Source organism: Bacillus rossius, chromosome 1, assembly GCF_032445375.1.
Source record: "Bacillus rossius redtenbacheri isolate Brsri chromosome 1, Brsri_v3, whole genome shotgun sequence".
NCBI classification, from domain to species: Eukaryota; Metazoa; Arthropoda; class Insecta; order Phasmatodea; family Bacillidae; genus Bacillus; species Bacillus rossius.
This window is the reverse complement of record NC_086330.1, coordinates 74,880,719-74,903,723: the sequence shown is the minus strand read 5'-3', so window position 1 is coordinate 74,903,723 and position 23,005 is coordinate 74,880,719. Positions and strand designations below refer to the sequence as shown.

At 38.5% G+C, this 23,005-nt stretch overlaps 2 protein-coding genes across 3 annotated transcripts in view; one reads left to right on the top strand and one right to left on the bottom strand.

The window, feature by feature from the left end:
- The window catches only part of LOC134537945 (COP9 signalosome complex subunit 3), a 64,624-nt gene extending 49,064 nt beyond the window's left edge, over positions 1–15,560 (bottom strand). Inside the window, exons 1-3 of one of the 2 annotated variants that reach the window (XM_063378952.1) lie at positions 15,219–15,560; positions 13,059–13,316; positions 8,504–8,721 (exon numbers count right to left, since the gene is read on the bottom strand). In XM_063378952.1, the coding sequence (XP_063235022.1) occupies positions 8,504–8,721; positions 13,059–13,316; positions 15,219–15,393 (651 nt within the window). In that variant the 5' untranslated portion in view covers positions 15,394–15,560. The remainder of the gene's footprint in view (positions 1–8,503; positions 8,722–13,058; positions 13,317–15,218) is intronic. The other variant, XM_063378942.1, reaches the window with a different exon arrangement.
- A 10-nt stretch (positions 15,561–15,570) lies between these two features.
- On the top strand, positions 15,571–22,717 carry LOC134537921 (dynein regulatory complex protein 11). The gene is made up of 3 exons (XM_063378888.1): positions 15,571–16,840; positions 18,122–18,327; positions 19,944–22,717. Exons 1-3 carry the CDS (start codon positions 16,132–16,134, stop codon positions 21,447–21,449), a joined length of 2,421 nt encoding a protein of 806 aa, XP_063234958.1. The 5' UTR covers positions 15,571–16,131; the 3' UTR covers positions 21,450–22,717.
- Positions 22,718–23,005: the final 288 nt, after the last annotated feature.

Sequence of the window (23,005 nt, the reverse complement as noted above, 5' to 3'; positions counted from 1 at the left end):
TATCGTCATAGTACACACTTACCACGAACGAGTGCGGGCTATTAAATGTAGTTAACTCAGCACTCGACAGAGAGCGCACGTTGCATGAATCGGCGAGATATCGATATTCGACTACGTGTGCGCGCTCTATACGGGAAGCACATAACCATACATGAATAATGCCAACTAGCACTGGCTACATTATTATAAGCGGTACATCGAGGCGATGCAAACGAACAGATAAAGGTTTATAACGTTTAAAAACTAGGGTTGTGCGAGAATGAGATTTAGGCCTCGAGAAATTTTCGAGAAAGAAAATATTTTTCTCGCGAGAAACGAGACGAGAATGAGAAATTTTTAAATAATCAAGATTTACTGTAGATATCACTTTCAAAATATATTGTTCTGTACATAAAACTGTTGTTTATCATATAGAATGTCAATTTAGTTGCCTGTGCACAACTGACATGCACCACACGTTATGTAAGCCTACACTAAATTATAAATAAACATTCACTCACTTAGGTAAAAGTCTAGTAGCTAACATGTTAATTGTGGTTCCCGTTGACTTATCGCCACTTTTTGTGTAATACTGCCACTGATATGTCCACATCTTCCATTTTACCGTAAAATCAAAGTTTAATTCGACATCAAAGTTTACTTCTGTTAAACTTATATATTCCAGCAACACTTTTTTTTCCACTTTGTTACGCCACAGTTAGAGATAAAGCAGTATTAGGAAATTATTCTCATATTCCTAATAACATTTTACAGGCCTCACATTATTTATTCATACCCGCAGAGTAACACGCGTAAACAGGAAACTCTGGTACTGTAATGAAAACAAAGAAATTGATACTAGGGAGGCTTTGGCGGGATTCATTACTTGTGACGTCTTACGACTGAGTGAAACAAAGGTGGAAAAGGAAATGGGATGAACATACTATTTATTCTGCCTTTTCAACGGGTTTGAACACACATTCACGTAATTTTAAGTAATACAAGGGCGTGAATTTTTCTGCGTGTTCAATCCATTCCTTTACATTCCAGTCCATTTAATAATCACATGACTTGCGCAGTCTTTTATTGGAATGAAATAAGAAACGGAACAGCGAAGCAGACTCGGTCTGGCAGCATGACCACCATTCTCTTTTGTTCGTTAAAAAGTAAATTTTATATTTTGCCGTAATAATCAACATTTCAGTATGCTATTAAACATTACCGAACAAAATATTATGACTAAATTAAAGGTAATGCTTTTAATAACTTTACCGTAATAACGTGTATGTAAACAAAACCAATTTTGTAGGTTAGGTTTGAACGTATTTTATTATGTATTACGCTTACGTAATTGAATCGGTCATTGTAAAAACGCACTAAGTCCATATTTTACCAAAAATGTTTTTTAATGGTAAATAATATTATTGGGTTCGCCAGATTGATTGATGTTGAAAGGAACTTAGTTCCTACTTTCTATACATATAAAACGGGCATATGCGTTATTGAGGGCTCTGTTAAAAAGAACTAAGTCCATGGACTTAGTTCCTTTTAATGCTGATTATTGATTTGTGGAGTTAGTTCCTTTTATTGATGACAGGCTTGTAGATTGCAGCACATTTCAATCTTGCAGTGCTGTATGTCGCATAAGTTACACTTTCTCTGTTAGATGGCTCTGCCTGTATAGTTGATATTTCAAGTTTTATTGAACATCAAAAGATTTTATGTTTTCCACCTTCTTTGTCTAAGGATGTATTGTTTATATTTGGTATTGTTGTGATGTTAATGTTTGATGATGGAGAAAAAAGGAAAGAAGAGGAGTATTAATACTACATATTATAAGAGAAATAAAGTTAAAAGTGCTCGTATAAGCGGAGAAGAATACGTCAGTCATGGAAAAAAGGTTGTTGAAACAAAGAAAACTGGAGATGATTGCAGGTATGTTTATTGATGTGACATGCAAATTTATTCAAAAAAGGTTTCTAAATAATTTTTTTTGTTAAACACTCGACTAATAATTACTATTAATAACCTAACAGATATTGGTAAAAACTAATTCTTAATAGATTATTTTATAGGTTATAAGCCATATAAAATCAAACTTAAGAGTTATATGATTATGCTTATGAATACGTAAAGTAGCTGAAAGCATACAAAGTTGAAGGGATGTTTTGTGTTTTGTTAGCTGCAGGCTCCAATGCTTCCAGAAAATAAAAGAAGAAAATCGTATCACCATCCTTTCATCATTCTTGGATCTTGAAAACAAAACCCACCAAGACCTTCATCTACAGCGACTTATAGAGTCAAAACCTATTCAGCGTCGGAGACCAAGGATTGTAAGTGATGAAGGAGGGACGAGGAAGCAAAGAAATGGGAGTTTAAAGTTTCATGTCATGAATGGAGATACAAGAGTAATGGTATTTAGAAAGGCTTTTTTAAGTTTGCATGCTGTGTCTCAAAAGAGAGTATTTAGGTTAGCAGCACTGCTGCTGAAAGGAGAGACTCCTAAAGATAAGCGTGGTTTGAATCCCAATCCCAAAAAAATGTCAGACACAGTAAGAAATAAAATCCAGCAACATATTGAGTCATTCCCAGTGAAAAATACTCATTACTCAGGCAAAGAGGTGAAGTATCATGATGGTAAGTTAGATGTAAAACAAATGCACACCCTTTACGAAGATAAATACCAAAACACAAAGGTGTCTTACAAATATTACCTAAAATATTATAATGAGAATTTTCGGTAACGCTTTGGAAGACCACAAATCGATGTGCGCAGCATGTGCGAAAAACTGACAACAAAACTGAATATTCCTCATCTTGCGGAAATTGTAAAACGTGCCTCTGAATCGGAGTTAGTTGTTCATAAACGCAGAAGCCAAAAATTTTACAAGTCTTTAAAACAAACTGAACAGCTATGCAAGGAAAATCCCCATGTGGCAGGAATAGTCTTTGACTTCATGCAGAATATACCCATACCCCACATACCTGTCCAAGAAATATTTTACCTACGTCAGTTATGGGTAAACTGCTTTTGTGTAAACGATATAAAAACCACCATTCGTGTTTGTATGTATATCATGAGGACGTGGCCAAGAAAGGTGCAAATGAAGTATGTTCATTTTTATTGGACTACATACAGTAAAACACCGTTTTAACGAACTTCATTAGAGCGAACAATTCATTACTACGAACTATGCCTTTGGTCCCGTCAGACGTCCATATAACATAACGTAAAAAAATTTCACTAGTACGAATTTTCTCGCTCAAATTTTTAAAATATTCTATAAATATTCATTTGAACGAACACTTTTCTGCCCGGCACGGTAAACGACAAACGGATAAAATCGTCGCCATTCACCCACAAACCATAGAGTAAGTAAAGGGAGAGGCGCCACTCCCATAGTAATGATCGTTTGCTTAAATTTGTAAACAAAACCCTTGCGAGCATACCATTTCTTTGCAACTTGACAACGAAATAATTACAGCCAGATACAACCTGAGAAAGGTTTAGCGTGTGATAGTTGGCACCTTTGTAGTCGTCATATTTTATATTTTTTCGATAAAGGCTACTGATATTGTAAAATTGCTTTATGTTAGTCCTTATAATGGGACGTTAAACTATTTCCGCAATAGAAAAAAAAATGTATTGATTGAAGGTAGAATCGAACTCTCAATCGTCAATTTCGAGCCATGACGCCTTTACCCACAAGATCACCAATCTATCTTAAAATTGTTTCAACAAGTGTATGTATTTATATTTATATAATATTTTTCTGCACTAGTAAAGTCCAAATTAATTATACAGCCAGATTGAAACTAATGATCGTTTAGTAATGAATTTTATTTCTGTTTATTATATTTATTTTCCATTCCATTTTTTTTTTTTTTTTTTTAATTTTCAACTTCAAAAACTACAGTAGCAGCCCTAGCAGGTAATATGGAGAACGACAGGCCAACATGCTCTAAATTTCGTTTTCGGCAATATGCCACGCAGCATCTAGTTTTCAGTGACATTTAAAAAATATATACTTTTACTTTCAAATCCCATTATTACCACGAGACAATACAAAGATGGCCGTATGTAATTATAATAACTGGATATGTAATAAACTAAAGAGATCAAAACTTGTAATTTTTTTTTTACGATGTTGGTGAAACATGGTATGATCTCATTTTTAAGGATTCAGTTTGTCCTATCTACTGTCATCATATTTATTTTAATACGCGCCATAGATGACTGCAGTGGACTAGTGTTGAAATTAATGCACAAAACTGGTGTAGCGACTAAAGCGCTGCATTGTGGTGTTCACTGACATTACTCTTTGTTCTATGCTCACACGTGTTCTACATCATAAAGTATTGCTACATACATATCTCTGGTCGTTTCCTTGTTTATTGTTTTGAGAAACATGAGGTTTGTTTGACTCTAGGTCTCTTTTTGACCTGTCAACTCTCGGGGCGCCCTTTTCCGGAAGCAGTATGGCGGATGGTCGTTTTACTCGCGGGGGCAAGTTGCTCTCAGGTCACTCAGGACATGCTCTCGATGCTCCTCCTCTCGAGGAAGAGTTGCGAGGGCAAGTCGTCTGCTGGTTGCTTTGGCGCGACTTTGACGATGGAGTCAATATGTTTTCAAGCTACATTTGGTGATGACGGTAATATTTTAATAGATGACGACATTGAAGCGGAAAAACATTACAATATAACTTATTCGGCGTCCTTTATTTAAAAATCAAAAGATTTGCAATAGTTTCCTAGTACATGTTAGCTTATGCATACCACAGGCAGTTTAAAGTCAAAAAGCAATAATTATATATTTTTTTTCCTTTATCAAGCTCTCTCATAATTTGTAGTCCAATATATGGTAAATCAATAGCTACTTCATCTTCAGATGAATCTTTATTTCCAAACAAATTTCTCACGATGTCTGCTATATTTTCCGCCATCATTGTTTTACAACAAATCGCGTTTTCTTCGTGTATTAAAAGTTACTGACTCTTTTTGCCCTCAGGTCAACTTGCTCCCAACTCTTTCAACTCCCGAGGAGCACGAGAGACCTCGAGTCAAACAAACCTATGGCTATACTACGAGTATAACTTATTTTTACGGGAAGCCTATAACTCACATAGTTTCGGTTCCCTGCAAGAATATCCGAAGATTTTCTAAGTTTTGCGTTTTGGTATTAACGCCACTTCAGCCGCTAAATCAGAAGTTTCCAATGAAAACAAGCATGTTGTGACTAACCTAACCTAACCCTTCGATTTTTTTAATTTCAATTTTTGAGAGAAATCTGAAGTTGCACGAACGTGCTAGGGAACCGAAACTACGTGAGTTGTAGGCTTCCCTATTTTTACAAGTGTCGGGTCCATTTGTTTTTATAGTTTAAAAAACCGTACTACTGAACATGTCTTCTAGGAAACGAAAGGCGATTGATGTGAAACTTGAAATGTTAAAAGCGGTAGATAAAGGAAATAAAAAGACTGATGTGGCTAAAAAGTTCGGTATCTCCAAATCAATATTATCCACAATTCTCACCCAGCGATCCAGTTGGGAAGACAATGAAATGTAAAAATTTTTTCCTAACTTTTAAATTTTATATTTTTGATTTATTACAGCTTGTCTTGATTCCAAAGGTAGGCTTACTGTTTTGGCAAACAACTTACCTACATAGTATTTCTGTATTGTACATATACATACTATACTAGTATGTATGTAGTACTTATGTATCTTGATCCCAAAGTATAACTGTTATAAAGTTATTGATGCTTGTACCACTCATATTGGTATTAGATTTTCTACTTTGTTTTTTAACAAGATCGAGTTATGTTAAAAACCCCAAATCAGGCAATCATTGTGATTTCGGTATAAAGAACTTCATTATAACAAACTGCCATAATTTTGGTCCCTTCATGTTCTTTATAATGAAGCTCTACTGTAACTCACTGTGTGTCTAAAGATATAACAGACCTAAACTTGTACTCTGATGGCTGTGTTGGCCAAAACAAAAATCATTCAATGATCCGCATGTGCTTAGGACTGGTGCAAAATAAAATGTTACAAAATATTGTACATTGTTATCCTGTAAGAGGACATTCATTCCTTCCCCGCGATAGGGATTTTGGGTTTATCAAAAAGAACATTAAGAAATGTAATAGAATATACACTCCAAAAGAATATGTTAGTCTGTTAGTACACAGTAAGTCAAACGTCACAGTAAAGATGGTGGAGACTGAAGACATTTTGGACTTCAATAGATGGTGACCTCATTTCTTCAAGAAAAACTGTGTAGCTATAGAATGTGTGGGAAGAGATACTCGAGATTGTAAAGTGAATTTTACTCCTTGCTCTTTCAAGGAGTTCAGATATTCAGCAGCAAGGCCAGGAGTAGTTGAGGCATGTCCTTTTATTGGTGGACTTGTTACATACACCTTTCCTTTGGCTCAGCCCAGCATTAATAATCATTTCTCTATGATTATTCCAAAAGCATACCCTGCAGGAAAGGTGCCCATTAATCATCTAAAGCTGCAGGACATCCAGAAAGTTTTAAAATACGTCGTGGGTGACACGGAAACGCTCTCATTTTATAAAGACATTTTATAAAGGCCAACAACTGTAGAAGTGGAGGACGAATGACTGTAATACTTTCCAAAAATGGTTGTTTAACATTATTTAATTTAATACCAATCAATGACTGTCTTATTATATTTAAATATCCGTGTTTTTTTTGTAATATGCAATCATTTACATAATATTTTCAGCATTCACTGTTAAAAGGAACTAACTCCAAAGACTTTAGGCTTTATATATTAGAAACTAAGTGTAATCTGAGACATGACATCAGTTTAATATGTTTTTTAATGATAGAAATTGATATATAAAAAATTTTAACATCATAACAGTAGAACATTTTGTTTAAAACAGTTTTAATTAATATCCCACAATTGTGATTTGCGGACTAAGTGCATTTTTACAATGACCAATTCAATTTAAAAATTAATTACGGCAGTTTTTATTTCAGGATAAATTGGAATTTCATATGACAGTTTTTATTCACAGTTTCGGTTATTGATAAAGGTTTTGGATGGTTGACTATCAGCTAGTCTAATATCTCTTAATGATTGCATCATGTTTGCTTTGTGTTCCGCCAAATCATTTTTCGTCCAAACAGGCAGGCGCGTTTGGTATTTTTAAAACATTTAAACTAAAATAATGGCAGTGTGTGTGTAATGTTCAACACATAAAAATACAACTATCAATATCAAATTTAGTTTCCATACAAAATTGAGTTGTTTCCGGTACCAAAAAAAAATTCTCGTTTTTTTTTTGAGAAATTATTTTTCTCGCTCGCTGTTCGAGAATGCAATATTTCTCGAAATTTTTCTCGGGGTTCGAGATCTCGCACAACACTATTAAAAACATCTTTAAAAGAAAATTTACACAAAAGACAACTTTGTATTACCGTTAATTAAATAAGTGGTAATGTCTAAATAAATATTAGATTTCTATTTTAAAATACATTGTTTTATAAGGAAAAGATACCTACACAAAGCGCTCTGAATCTATTAGCGGGACAAAAAACATCATGCAACGTTAAATTGAGTTTTTTTTAAATCCAAATTTTTACGCCCTAAAATATTAGTGCGACGATTATGCAATAAAATAGGGTAACGCTCTTTACAGCTGTGGTCCAAGCTCCACCGGTAATAACCTCATTTCGGACATTAATTTAGAATTTCAGCGACCAGTTTTCAGCATTCAGCCCATGATGGGGCTTAAGTAAATTTTAACCGCTATCTTCAGGACACATTTGTCCTTGGCTTGTACTGTTGACTTCCAAACTTATTTATGAGATATAAAATGTGTAAGTGAGTATTAAGAATGTTTTGGACAAAATCAAAATTAATTAACATTTACGTTTTCCAGCAGGAATTTTGTTTGTGTTGTTATGAGAACTTAAAACTTCAACAATCATTTAAAACTAACATTCTCATCATTTATTATTTTTGAAATGTTTATGAATGTTGCAAGACAGGTCGTATTTCGCCGGGCCGATCTGAGTTGTAATAGAACGTCTTGATGACAACTAATCACTAGACACAACACACTGCACAGAACAAAAACTGGCACAGCAATGGGCTACAGTCTGTAGCAGTAGTGTCCTAACACTGCTTGGAGAGATAGGCACAAGCCCAACATCAAGCATAACGGACTAGGATTACAAGCAGAGTCCTCTGAGACGCCGGTCGAGTGGTCACCACTGAGCCACCTCACAAAGCTTCCTGATATTTTAGAGGTTGTCTCGTAAGCAGCTAGGAATTTTACATCAAGGTGGGAATAGTAGTTGACATTTTCACCAACAATTTGTAATGTTGGCACCTACAGGGCAGTCAAGCTAACGCAAACATTTTGGAATTGACTCCCGACTGTCACGCCCAACAACAACCGCACGAAATTAAACTCACACGTAACCTATCTTACGAGAAATGAGTTCACACAGTGTTGAGATGAGCTGAACGGCAGGACGTACCTCCTGTCCGATGCTGCCCACGTCCGTGTCCAGCAGCTCGAGGGCGGGCTTGAAGCAGCGCGCCAGCAGACACAGTTGGCACAGGTCGGCGTGCACAGGCGTGAGCTGCGCGTCCTGCAGCTGCACCTTGCGCAGGGCGCAGCGCAGCAGGTCCACGCCACGCAGCGGCACCTGCAGCTCCACCAGCCGCGCCGTCAGTAGGTGGCACAGCTCCGCGTCTGCCCCCACACGGCACACACCCACCGAGTAACACGACAATATTACAAAAATTAAAAAATGCACAACGCTATTAACGGTGTTACCTGACAAGTTTTTCAAGAGCCGCTACTTTATGTAGCGGACGGAGTCCACACACCCTGCAAGATTCATGCTGTTGTTCACGACAGATGGTGGGTAAGTTTTTCCAGAGTGAACTGACTAGTTTGAACTAGGGATGGACCTGGAGGGGAGTAACCTGCCTCGGGCGTTGGGTCAGAGGGAGCCAACAAATTTTGATAGATTACAAAAAGTGTGAAATTTATGGTGAACATAAAAAATATAGAATATATACAGTAAGTCCTCGGTTTACGTCGGGGTTACGTTCCTGAAAACCGCGACGTAAAAAGAAACGACGCAAAATGAGCCATGTTTCATGCCACCGGCCGGCCACGGCCCAAGGTCGGCCAGAAGCGCTGGCATACAGACGTGACAACGGGCAATTTTATCAGCAAATGACAACCGACAGCGTGGGAAACAAGTCCAACTAGTACTTCTCAGCTTTATAGAATGGTTATTTAACCAGCTGCTTTATTACCTTTATTGATTGAAATATAAAAACATATATATAGTACATACTGTACGTAATATAAACGCATAATGCATTCAAAGTGTAAGGATACAAAGTGGTTTAGCGCTACACAGATTTTACTTTGAGTCATTCGCGGGAGAAAACAACTGTTTTCTTTTGGAGGCTGGTAAGAACAAAGTCAAAAGAAATGCATACATACAATAAAAGTACTATAAGTATGACAAACATTGAGAGCCCTTGATTTAAAATAATCACATGAAGTAATAAACACCTAAAAGAGGTTATACAATAGCGCGGCGCAATTCTTACAATTTACGTACGGGAATAATTCTAATAAAAATCAATGTAAAATATTTTTCTTGAGAAACACTACTTTAAATATACGTCGCAAACAATATAAATTATATCATTTTACGTAACATTTTAAATGAAAAAGTTCTGAATACACTAAACATTGTGAATAGAATTCCAAAAAGGATGACGTGACAAGTTTGTCAATTTATTCCGAGTCACTTTGAACATTTTCCGATTCCTTTCCTACACACATGGAAGCTGTCGCCGCCTTTGATGTTCCGCCGAAGAAAGCACGAAGTGTTTTCTGCTTGGTTGTCTGCTTCTTTTTCTCCTTGAGGAGCTCTTCGTAGCACCTAACACTCTCCATTACGTTTCGCCGCACTTTAGAGCTCCGTTCCTCATTTATGTCTTTTTCTGAAAAAATTTGCAATGCCATTTTGACATGGCCTAAGGCGGAGGTTAGTTCTTTCACTGTGATGTCTGTTTTCACTTCCGGGTCATCATCTTCACTATCAGTGTTGTCTGCTGCAGGATTAATTACCAGCTGGTGTAGCTCTTCGTTTGTAAGCTCTTCTACATTAGCATCCAAGACTTCGTCAATGTCGTCAGTTTCGAGATCGTTGAATCCAGTTCTTTTAGCGATGTCAACTATGTCCGCGCGTACGTCTACAGCAGGAGAGGCATCTTAAATCCCTTAAAATTATGTAGGCAATCAGGCCACAGTTTACCCCACGTCGAGTTCAAGCACTTTTCAGTGACCTCAGTCCATGCTTCTCCAATATTCTTGATAGCATGCAAAATGTTGTAGCCACGCCAGTACTCCTTGATTGTAGGCTTATCCTCACCATCTGTACCTTCAAGCAGCTGTTGGAATGTACGCCGCAAATAATAGGCCTTGAATGATGCGATGACGCCTTGGTCTAGTGGTTGCAAGATAGCTGTGGTGTTTGGAGGAAGAAAAACCACTTTCAAATTTTCATGCATTTCTACTACCTCGGGTGGGTGACTAGGTGAGTTGTCGATCAGAAGGAGAATTTTAAAGTCAAGGTTCTCCTTGGAACAGTACTCTTTCCATGCAGGGATGGCATACAAGTTAAGCCATTCCCTGAACAGGGGGCCAGTTATCCAGGCCTTATTATTTGCCCTTAAAATCACTGGCAGGTGCTCCTTTGAGTAACCTTTCAAGGCTCGTGGGTTGGCTGACTTGGTTATCAGCAGCGGTTTCATTTTACAGTCGCCAGCTGCATTTGCCGCCAACAATACTGTCACACGATCCTTTGCAGCCTTGAAACCAGGCGCAGTCCTCTCTTGTTTAGGATGTAGGTTCTCGCCAGCATTCTTTTCCAGAAAAGTCCCATTTCATCTGCATTGAAAACTTGTTTCGGCATGTAGCCACCTTCTTCAATGATCTTCTCAAGTTTCGGGATGAATTCCTTTGCGGTGTCAGTGTCGGAACTTGCTGCCTCGCCTGTCAGTTTTATATTATGGAAACTGTACCTGGCTTTAAATCGCTGAAACCACCCGCGGCTGGCATTAAACACTTCCTCTTTAACAGTTGAAGTACCTTCAACATTTTTCATTTCCTCATTGTACAATGATAGAGCTTTGCTTTGAATAAGCCTTAAATTTACGGAGCAATTGTGCTGGTTCTGTGTTTCAATCCATACGGCAAGCATCTTCTCCATTTTCTCCATAGCGCTATTACGTGTATAACTCGTCTTTGTAGCACTGACAGATGACATGTTCAGTAAACTACTCTTAATTTCGTCCGCGTTTGATCGAATTGTACGAACTGTGGTAGGTGGCAGACCTAACACTTTACTAATCTCAACAGCCCTCTCGCCCGAATCGAAACGTCTCAAAACTTCCATTTTCGTGGCTAATGAAACACGTGTTCTGTTCTTATTTTTTGAAATTACGTTTGAAGATAAATTTAGTCGTTTGGAAGACATCTTATGAAGAAAAAATCATAAATTGCAGTGAGCTGATACTGTAGGCCTACTACAAACGCATTTAATCACGATAAAGTTAACAACGGCACGTTTAAAACTCCGGCCAGCTCAATGATATCATAGCGACTGAAGTGCCAAGGAGTTGGACGAAAAGGGGTAGGAGAAAATGCTGTGTCGTTGCGGGAAGTAGATAACACTTCTACGTGCGAGATACGTGGGTGGCCGAGCGGGCGGGCTGGTAGTAATGCATCACCGCGCAGAGAGCAGCGGAGAGCAGGAAGCGTCCCTCATGATGTATGATAAGATAAGGCGGTGAACGTGTAGCTTACGCTACATAGCATAAATTAACTACCGAAGGAAACAAAGAATTATATACGGTGTTTTGGTTAAAATAAAGATTTACGGTCATTGTAAATGACGTTATTGTGAATCGGCGACAACTTAAATTGAAACATGAGTACTCAAACATTAGTGACGTTAATCCGAAACGACGTAAATCGGTACGACGTAAATAGAGGACTTACTGTGTATACAAAGTGAATGAAAATGGTACAGTACATATGTCTTATTAACTAATTTTATATGCATTTATATTCTTAATACTTTTAATTGGACCTGGAATAAGTGTAGGATTTAGGCAATACAACAGTTAAAGTAATTATAGTTTCTGAACTTTGTCCAATAAATTTTCAATACTGTATTTAAAAAAGAAACAAAATTAAAACAATGTGTTTTTTTATCTTTTGTTTGGCCACTGAACCTTGAACACTATATTATTTCTTCAAATACAGTATCTGAAATAAAACGTACATGTAAACACTTGTTAGTACATTAGGTATAAAAAAAAATTAATTTAAAATTGTATAAAATGTACATGACTTTATGCCTGATATGATTATCACTGTTGTGAAAGGAAAGGAAGAGGGTGCACTAATCAAAATTTCTGCCCTGGGTGAAGGAAAGCCTAGATCTTATCCCTGGTTTGAGCGTATTTTTTTTTATTAAACCCGATATCCCCACTTTCAATTCCGCACATTGATGTTCTATATGTCACACTTTACTTTATGATATGGTGTCTTTTTGAATGCTGCAGGATTTAAAAGCACGGAAGTTATAACTCTTCTCCCCCTTTTGTTTTCCAAACATATGGTGGACAAGTCCCAGTGACCTCACGTCTTTATATTTATACACAGCCATCTAGGTAAATTTGGTACTTTATCCACATCCGAAACTGCTTAGGTGATCTTAAGAATATATAAAAATAAACAAAAAAAAAAGTAGGTAACTATTATTATATTTGAGAATCATTATCAAAAATTTCTAATTCTTATTCATTAATTTAGATTATTCGAAATGTCCACACAAATCTGAAATAAAATTTCCCTCTGAAGTGAGCCGTCAAAAAACCAAATCCAAGCTAGCCAAAGGCTGTTGAAAATTAAAGCAACACCGTTACTGTCTACTCAGGGACATGAGCAGTCCCTGGGTCCCCTGACGCGCGGACGCACGGCGTGCAACTCACAGGTGTCGGGCGCGCAGCGGACCTGCTCGCCGTTGCAGCCCAGCAGGAACTCCTGCACCTGCGCAAACAGTATCTCGTGCTGGTCGGCAGAGGTGGCGGGGGCCACGGGCAGGGACAGCTTGGCGCACAGCACGGCCAGCACGCCCAGCGAGTGCTGCTGCAGGTCCAGAGTCTCCAGCACGTTGTCCAGGTGCTGGGCGTTCCGCACCAGCACCTCCGCCGACTGGTTCAGCAGTTCGCACAGCTCCGGGAAGTCCCCTGCGACACACACGCCGTTCAGCATCCACGCCATCCTCACCACCACATCACATTCAATCAAATCTTTAAAACTGAGTGTGAGGATTAGTTAAAATTTGAAGAATTTTGAAAGATGTTCTTGAAAACGTGCGTATGTACCTACAGTACACAACTCAGGAAATATACAGTCTCATGACTTCCAGATAATACGGCGAATTGTAACAAAATTGTAAAGCTGGTTAGGTTAGGTAAACTGTATTAACGATACACGAATGAAAATTCTTTATGAAGATTTTACACATTATCATGCATTTGTGCTGGTGCTACAGAGGCTTTTTTTTGCCTGAAGTGCATCATGTTCCCTTTTCCTTGTTCCTCTCCTCCCCTCTGACTGCTGTGTCCTCAGTGTCGCCCTGGGCAGCTCACACATATACGCTTATTTAAACCCATGGAAGAAAATCCTTGCCCTCTGTATAATTTGTTTTTTTAATTGTGCTACTTTCATGCTTTAGACTGGGTTTATAACTATAACCACGCAAGAAACGCAAAGTTGCAATAACGCAACCAATGCAAAAAAATAAAGGTCGTTTATACAGCACGGAAGTTTCAATATATCACAATCCTACATCTTGAAATTGTAAAACAGTGGAAAATGAATTTATTCGCCTTGATTTTTTTGTCTATCATGTTTATTATGTAAAAATATGAAACTGTTAATAATTTGATTTGAAAGTGTTATTTTCTGTCATATGTATTTTTAACAAGTGTAATATATATGTACATAATAAAAACAAAATAATGGCCTTCTATGCCTGTAATATTGTTAACATAATAATGACCGTTATATTTTCTCCCAACTTATATTTTCCCTTGGCGATTACCTGACTAGAATTCAATGGACCATCAACATGTGAGAGTGTGAATTCATGGTGAGAGCTAGCAGACAAACCAGAATGTTTGAGAACCAAGGTGGGAGTCAGTGAACCTTAAGTTAAAGCTAGTCATGTTGTAGGAGTAGACTGGAAACCAGTGAACGACTAAAATAGATGAAAACATTCTAGAAGGAACAGCTGGCCAAACAGCCTGTGTATAAGGGAAGGGTTAGGCTGAGAAGCAATTCGAGAGACGCTGGCGAAGCGACAACAACCAATCCAATGGTGACACCCCCAAAATTGACAATCCAAGGAGCCACACGATGACTGAAGGCAGCAAGACGCACATTCTGTTGATCCATCAGAGCTTGCATGCCATGGGTTTGCAGCCAGTAAATACATGCTTGCTTACAACCTGATTGAATTGTTGCCATTTTCTTATATATTACTGATGATCCTGAGCAATGCCCTTGTGACCAACTCCCAGTAGCCTGACCCAAAGTTTTTGCGACATGTGGTTTGCACTGTTTTGAAGTAACTTGTTAGTTAATTTTTGGTCATACCCTCATGAAGGAGTAACAGAATGATCTTTCGAAATGTTCTAAATGTAATGTAAAACCAAATTCGAAATAATAATAATAATAATAATAATAATAATAATAATAATAATAATAATAGATTTAAATTTTGAGTGTAACTGGTTTCATAACACCCAAGCCCTAGGGAACCTTTTAAAAATGTATACGTCTGAAAATTTTCGGTACACAACACCTAAAATATTTAAGGTGAAAACTTAAGCCTAAACGAACTGCGTTTTGTTTAGTTTATATGAGTATTTGAAAACTTCGTTATTGAACTTTTTGCATAATACTGCGTTTCTTGTGAATTTTGTTAGGTTATCTTAATACGTGAAAAGTCAAATCAAAAATAGTATTAGTTTAGGATTTTGTAGATTCCGAAATTTCTAACAGTTTCTTGTGACAACTACGAAGGTTATGTCAAAATGCGTAAATAGACTAAAAACAATTACAAAGTTTATACATAACATTACCTTGAGCCGACAACGTTCGAACATTATTGACAAACTGCTCTAAAGCCGAAGCCATAATATCACTTATTCCACCCTTCGGCTCTCCAAAATATTTCTCACAAAATTGGAAGAGTAAATAAATTACATATCGATAAAAAAAACAATAATTTGCAATGTTTAACGGCCTGAACAACATAACAAAAAAAAAACTTAAAATTTAATAATAACACTCCACAAACTCTAAACTGTACATAAAAATGAGAATGCACGTTGTAAAAATATCAAATTAACTTTTAAATTGTTTAGTTTATTTTTAAGCAATAAAGTCGTAAAAACCTAGAAAAAATGACATGATAAAACGTTGGTAAAATGCCACAGCTTATCCAACTTTACACATGTAGTTTGCAAGATGAGATATTTATGAAGCGCTTCAGATTTCTTGATAATATATTTGGATTAAAATTTATAAAGACTGATTTGACATTTAAACTTTTAGATGTTTCAAGAGTTGTTATGTATGATTGATGTATGTAGCCATATGTAGTATGAGTGCACTTTTTAAGTACCTATGTTGAAGTCTTGTGTTTAGTAACAATACAGAAAAAGTGTAGACTTTTTCAATTAACTTATTTATACTTAAATTTCGGAGTAAAAAATAAAAATATAGTGAATTTTCAATTTTTGAGCATTTTTTTTTCTCTACCTTTTCCCGCCTGTTCACATTCCAGTTTACTCCAAGTTTACTCATAATTCCCATGGCAACTTCCTATTGTTTGAAAATTAAAAAAATTCTCTTCTGAAATGGTTTTCTCTACAGGTGTTGCAAAGTGTATTGGAATTTCATTGTAGATTTACAGACTACAACACTAGCTGGTGTTATACTTAAAATTGGTGGTCTTAAATTTGATTTATTTCAGTGAACTTATGCTTAAATATGTCACATAACACCTACAACAACCTGTGGGCTGATGCACAAAGAACCATTGATGATGTGTCACAGTTTGACACATTTCTACATGGCGAGAAACCGAACAAAGACAAGCGACAGGCCCAGTCTTTAGTAAGCAGCTTGTACGTGAAGTACATAACAGTCGTGAACAAGTTGGACCAATGCTACGACCAAATAGTCCACCCCCAGAAGAGGCTCACGATCAGGAAACTGCTGGATGCGTGCATAGGCAGAGTCATCGAACTCAAGCACGAGCTAGTGGAGATTGACTTGTCGGAATTCAGCTACTACGATGAGGTCCTGCTGGAACTGAAGTTGCCACGCAGTGAAGCAGAGGTGCGGTCACCCAAGTACTACCTCAGGGAACGAGAGGAAGAGCTGAGAGCCAGGAGGACACTGATGGACGGCATCTTGAAGAAGCTTGGGTTCTACGAGGAAGAAGTGGTGGAAGCCACCCTGTCGGAGGAGGAAGCCGTGCGACTGATTCAGGCACATGAGCGGGCCCGGCAGGGAAGGCTCAGGTCGCAGTTTATGAAGGAGATTCGCCTGATGAAGGAGAAGGGCAAGGCGGAGCCGGCTGACAAGAAGCCCAGCGACGGAGGCTTTGCGGCTCTGAAGATTCAGAAGACGTGGCGTGGCTACAACACCCGTCGCAAGATGAAGAGGAGGAAACTGGAGGAAATGTTGCTAATTGGTAAGGTGTTACAGTCCGGGAAGAATTGTCGTTCTAATGTGGCTTCGAACACACTAGATTAGTACATGGCTTTTGGACCTATGTAGATTCTGATAGATTTATATTTTATGAAGTTTTTAACAGTTACCTATTTAGAAACTAACAGTGCTTATATTCTAGGAAACAAATATTTAACTCATATTACTTTAATTTTTTAATGAACCTACATAACTAATTTAGTTAACAACTTATGCAACTACGAAAGCTTTGACTTAAATTTACATTTTGTTTAATTCACCACAGATCATTTTCTAGGTCAATAGCTATCACACAATTTTAAATTGACTCGGGGGTTGCTATTTAACATAATATATATGCTAAGCATAGAAAGATGAGTAGCAAAAGTTTTCTAAGTCTAGAAAGTCTCACAGTGCTGCAACTGTCATGTAATGTGGGGCAGCACTGGAGACCAGCAGTACTGTGTGGAGCTTCAGCCTCAGAGAAACAAGCCAGGTCAGACGTTTCAAGCCAGCTCGAACAGTGAGCTGGAAGAAACTGTTTGGAAGCATGGGGCAGGAATGCTCGACACCTTAGAAACTTTCACTAGCCCACACTACCACAAGTGGGAATACTTTCTAGAATTGACAAGACCACAATTCTATCAACTGACACGTTCATGGGAGTAACACAAAACTTTATGTAGGTCTGTATCAAAAGTATTAAAAAATTAATAATTTATTAGTAAAATAAAGCTGAAATGAATTTGTTTAACATACATAATTGTTATAAGAAAATGTTTTTATGTTAAATTTTTTTTTTTTTACTTTTAACTATCTGGAAGTATGGAGCAAGTTCAGTGTGCATAATGTAACTGTAGCTACACCTGTAAAAACCCCAGTCACTTATTTGAAGCTTTTATTGCACTACGTCCCAGGGGCGCAACAACAGTGGGGGGCAAGGGTATTTTGACCCCTTCCCCCTCTGAAACCTTGAAGTGGGGGCAAACGGGGGCAAAGAAAGTGCTGTGTAATCAATTTTTAGATAGTAAAACTGCTTAAATAGCACCATTTTCCACCTTGAAATAGAAACTTTCCCGGGGACCCCCTGCTTCAATAGGGGGGATCGATGATTCTTTATAAAAAGGTATATATCCCCCCCCCGCCTTTGGAAATTTAGTTGTTGCGCCCTTGCTACGTCCATATGTCTAGCGCTGCTTTGCAAGTTCTTGCATCCGGGATGGCACCAGTGTTCTCTAACAGCATGGTGGAGATGAGCGAGAAACAGTGAAAGAACGGTCCCCAGGGATGCTGCCGCCCACGGAGATGCCGCGAGGGGAGCGAGCACGAGCCGCGCAGGTGCGCGAGGCACGGCACGGCGTCCAGGCACTGCACCAGCGGGAGTTTGAGCGCCAGCTGTTGGCGGTGAAGGAGGCGCTGCAGTGGAGCCGCGGCGGCACCATGAAGGAAGAGCTCGCCGACGAAGTGCGAGCCTGGATCCTCGACTACCAGGTCTGGGCGATTCCGAGTCCCTGGCCCACGACACCCAGGGATAGTTTATTATTATATGGTCAACTGCCCCTAACACTCGACATTGCAGCTCCAGTAAACTGGTTGAGGTACTGACCATGAACCGACCCAGCTTTTCCATGGAGTGATGTTACGGACAGCCAGGCGCTCTGGACTGTCGAGTCTAGTCTTATAACTGCGCTGCTTCTGTCCACACAGCATGTGCCCAGTTGAGGTCGAGTGTTAGTTGGCACATGCAGAGTTTAGTAATAATTATCTAACAACACACTGCTGCTTGCCCTTAGTCTACCACTTAACCAATATTACAATTAACCATATATATATAATTTTTAATGGTATGGTTAACAGCTTTACTCCAATGACCAGATACTCAGTTCTAATTTGACACACTTTAATATATCTTGTTGAACCCAGAACCCCTCGCACCGTAAGCCGGCGTGCATTTGACTATTACAAGAAACCAGCCAACATTTACAACAAAACTAAAACAGAGAACCTTAAGAAAGCTATGTGTTTGTAACTGCCAGAGAGTAGTGCCGTTCAGAGAAACAATCATCAAACAGGAAAAGTACCTGTTTATACAGAGCTTTCATCAGCAAGGTCTGCATTACCTGAAGCCAGCAAGACCACTTATACCAATGCAAGTACAGTCTGTTCAGGCTTATTTGGAAAGCTTTCAAATAAATTTTGTAAAAAAAAAAAAAGTCACTGTCTGTAACAGTTTATAATTCAACCCAAATGTAGCCAAGTTAGCAGCACCAGGACTTATTGCATTCAACATGTTGTGTTTATTTAGCTGGCCTCTAAAATATAATTTTATTAATGAATACCTACTAGGTAAGATTTGGTATAAAAGAAACATTTTAATTTGACAGTTTCAAATGCTGGATATGGATGCATGTGTACAAATCACTGGGCTCATGAGATTATTGAATTTGCCATCAGGCAAGGAATATTAAAAGTAAATTTAAAAAGGGTTTTCAAATATTTTCAATTATAAGTGAACAAACTGTGTTTATTTACTATTGGTAAAAGTTGCTTGGACAAATATTAGTTGTCCTCTTAGAGTAAAAATTTCTGGATTTTTATTCTAAGTCTTGGTCACCTTTATAATGGTTTATATTGTTATTTTTGACAATCTGCTTCCAGTGGCACCTACAGATTTAAAGGAAACAATACCCTAAATTCAGCATCACAACTAAAAATATATTTAAATAGTATTAAAACATTATCTTAAATACTTTAGGTGTGACTGTTTTCTCCAGAGGTAAATTGGCAGGTACCTACTTTAAAAGCAGTATTTGCTTGGCTTTTGTTTTAAGTATTGTTTCACAACTTACCCACATCATTGTTAACAGTTCTGTAAATCAAAGTTGAATTTCAATTTGCTTGTAATTTTTTTAATACCCAAAAATGTTTCTTACAAGCATGCTGTTTAAAAGAGAAGGTGAAATTTATCTAAATGAGGGTTGTATAATTATTGACAGTATAGACATAAAGAGAATGTATTTGAGACAACATTTCAACATTACGGGTAACTGTACAATCTGATTCATGTTCAATGGCTGGGACTAACTTATTTCTGTTGTGTCTGCTAGGCTCACACCGGTAAGTTTCCGGAGATACCCTCAGAGGAATCTGGTGGCTCTGCCCTGTTCTTCACTCGCCAAGGAACCGGAAGTGAAATCAGCAAGTCGACTACAGCCTCCTCCAAGGGCAGCAAGGATAAGAAAGACAAAGGCAAGAAAGAGAAAGAAGATGGCAAGAAGAAAATGGATGAAGAGGAGGATCATGGTTTCAAGATGACCCCGTCTAACTTCCTTGCTGAGGTACAGACTGCGATCACCGAGTACGAGGAAGTGTGGCGGGACAGAGATGAGAGCGGCAACCCGCGGCAGAGGGCCGACACCGAGATGATACGTGCCGAAAAGACGCTGGAGCTGGAGGCAGAGCTGAGGAAGACAGTGGATCAGATGCTGCGTGAAGAACTGGAGATCCTGCAGGCGGCACTGGACCGAGACAAAGGGCGCAAGGCTCGCAAGAGCAGCAAGAAGGGTCGCAGCGGTAAGAAAAGCAAGAAAAAGAAAGAAAAAGATCTGACTCCTGATCGCACCTTGGAGTCGCTTTTCGAAGAGCTCATCACCAACGGCATCATCAAGAAGTACCCCGAGGTGCGGCTGTCCGAGTTCCGCGGGGAGCGATCGTACGCGGCGTACGAACTCCGCAAAGAAGGGAAGGACTCGCAACCGTCACTGGGTGACATACGGCAGCTGATGATGGAGTACTGCATCCTGCCACTCGGTTCCAAAACCATCCACCAGATGGCACCTATGGTCAAGTCGCTGATGCTGGCGGGTCCGCACGGCAGCGGGAAAGACATGCTCGTCCATGCTGTGTGCACGGAGGTGGGAGCTGTATTGTTCGATCTGTCGCCGGCAAATATAGTGGGGAAATACCCAGGCAAATCTGGCCTGATCATGCTGATCCACCTGGTCAATAAAGTTGCTCGCTTAATGCAGCCCGCTGTGATATACATGGACACCGCAGAGAAGCCATTCATGAAGAAGGTGCCCAAGACGGACAAAACAGACCCCAAGAGGCTGAAGAAAGACCTGCCGAAGCTGGTGAAAAACATTGGGCCAGAGGACCAGATGCTCCTGATTGGGACGTCTCACTGCCCCTGGGAGTGCGAGCAGAAGGCCCTCGCCCAGACTTACAACAAGCTGGTGCTGATCCCGCGGCCGGACTACGGCAGTCTGGCGTGTGTCTGGAAGGAGCAGCTATTCCAGTTTGCTGGTGTGAACCGCCAGTTCAACATATCTGCCATGGCGAAACTCTCAGACGGCTACACGGTGGGGGCAATACTGGCTGCCGTGCGCGAGGTGATGACGTGCAAGCGTGTGCTACAGTTGCGCGTCAAGCCCCTCACACACGCGGAGCTCATCAATGCCCTGTGTCGACACGAGCCCGTGTACAAAGAGGAGGACGACGCCTTCCTCCAGTGGTTCCTGAAAACACCCATCGGCCGGCGCAAGACACGCGCTTTGGAGATAGAGGCAGAGCTCAAAGCCAACGCCATGGGCGTACCCAAGAAGAAGAAGTGAAGAAGCAGAACAACGAATCAAGAGTCAAACACTTACTGTACCTGTTCAGTGAGAGCAGATATCACTTGAAATAACTATGCAGAAATTTTCCAAACAATATTTACATCGATTTGCAGGTGATTCCTTATGTTTTATGAGAAATTACAATGAAAGCATTTACTTTTTTCTACCATTCTTATTAAGGAAGTTATGCACTATAAAATTAAATTTTAAAATACTTTTCTTTTTTAATTAATATTTAAAACTACTAGCAGCCAACAAAGAAATCAGTGATTAATATTTGACAGAAATCTTACATCTATAAAATCATGGTGGACATAATTATTCCTTTTCATTAATAAAATGTGGTTGACCATCCTTCTAATTTTTGCATGTATGTAATATCACTAAGCCACTCCCAATTTTATAAATGAAAGGGAATAATACTTCAAACATGTTTTCAAATGTTTAAGATCTATTTCATAAGAATCAATATTTGCAGGTATTTTTCTTAGCTACAAGTAATTTTAAATATTTTTAAAAAAAATAGTGGGTACTAAATTTATATTTAATGATGCATACCTCCCTTAATAATGATTTTAGGGAAAAAAATTGTTAGTACATTTGTGTCTCTATATCCATGTAAGATATCACCTGCTAGACATTGATGTTCAAAATTTCCTTGTTTATTTGTTGCACTGAAGGCAATCAATCAGATATAGAGGGCATAACACCTTAAGTTGTTTCATTTTAAAAGTTCTGCTCAGTATTTTAAGACACTGAGATTTAAAAATATGTACTTGCCAAATTTAACATCAGCTCAAACTTTCTGATCGAGGTGAAGTACAGAAAGACACATTTGGACAAACTGCACCATCTAACGCGAAGCAACTATTGATTGACCGTAATTATGTGCAATCCAGTTTTAAAACCACATGAACTTCTTAGGAATAGAAATAAAATTAGATAAAGAGCAAAGGAAATCATAAACTTACTTACTTCCTGAAAAAATTTCTATCTGAAGAAGTCTATGCAACCAGATTTACAGAAATTTCACCTGCCATCTGTCTGAATGCAGATATTTGTTCACAACTAGTCTATAATGTTGCAAAACAAAGCAATCAGATATTTTTTCAATATTTGAGTTTATTTACCTAATTTTATTGTGCTTTACATCAGGACTGTCTGAATAAACATATTGCCATAAAAGAAAATTCTCATAGTTTCCTTTCCATGTTAAATTATGTAAGCATTTAGTTCTACACCGATTGCTATAATACATCTTTGTTAGTTTTCTCAATGCATTTAGAAATTTAGGCTTATTAACAAGGAAAACCTATTAAAAGGTTGAAGACGTAATTTTTTTTATTTATTATGCAGTAAATTTTCTTAAAAGCAGCTGGCAATGAAAAAAGTTAGTAGGCCTCAAAAATGGAGCAAAAATAGTAGCAGGGGAAACCCAAGCTTTGTGCGTCTAGCTTGCGGTGCACATCGCTCATTTTTCCAATTCCCATGTGCCATGTGCCTAATGATCTTAAATTTTTAATAATTCTTAAAAGGTGTGTTGTTTCTGGACG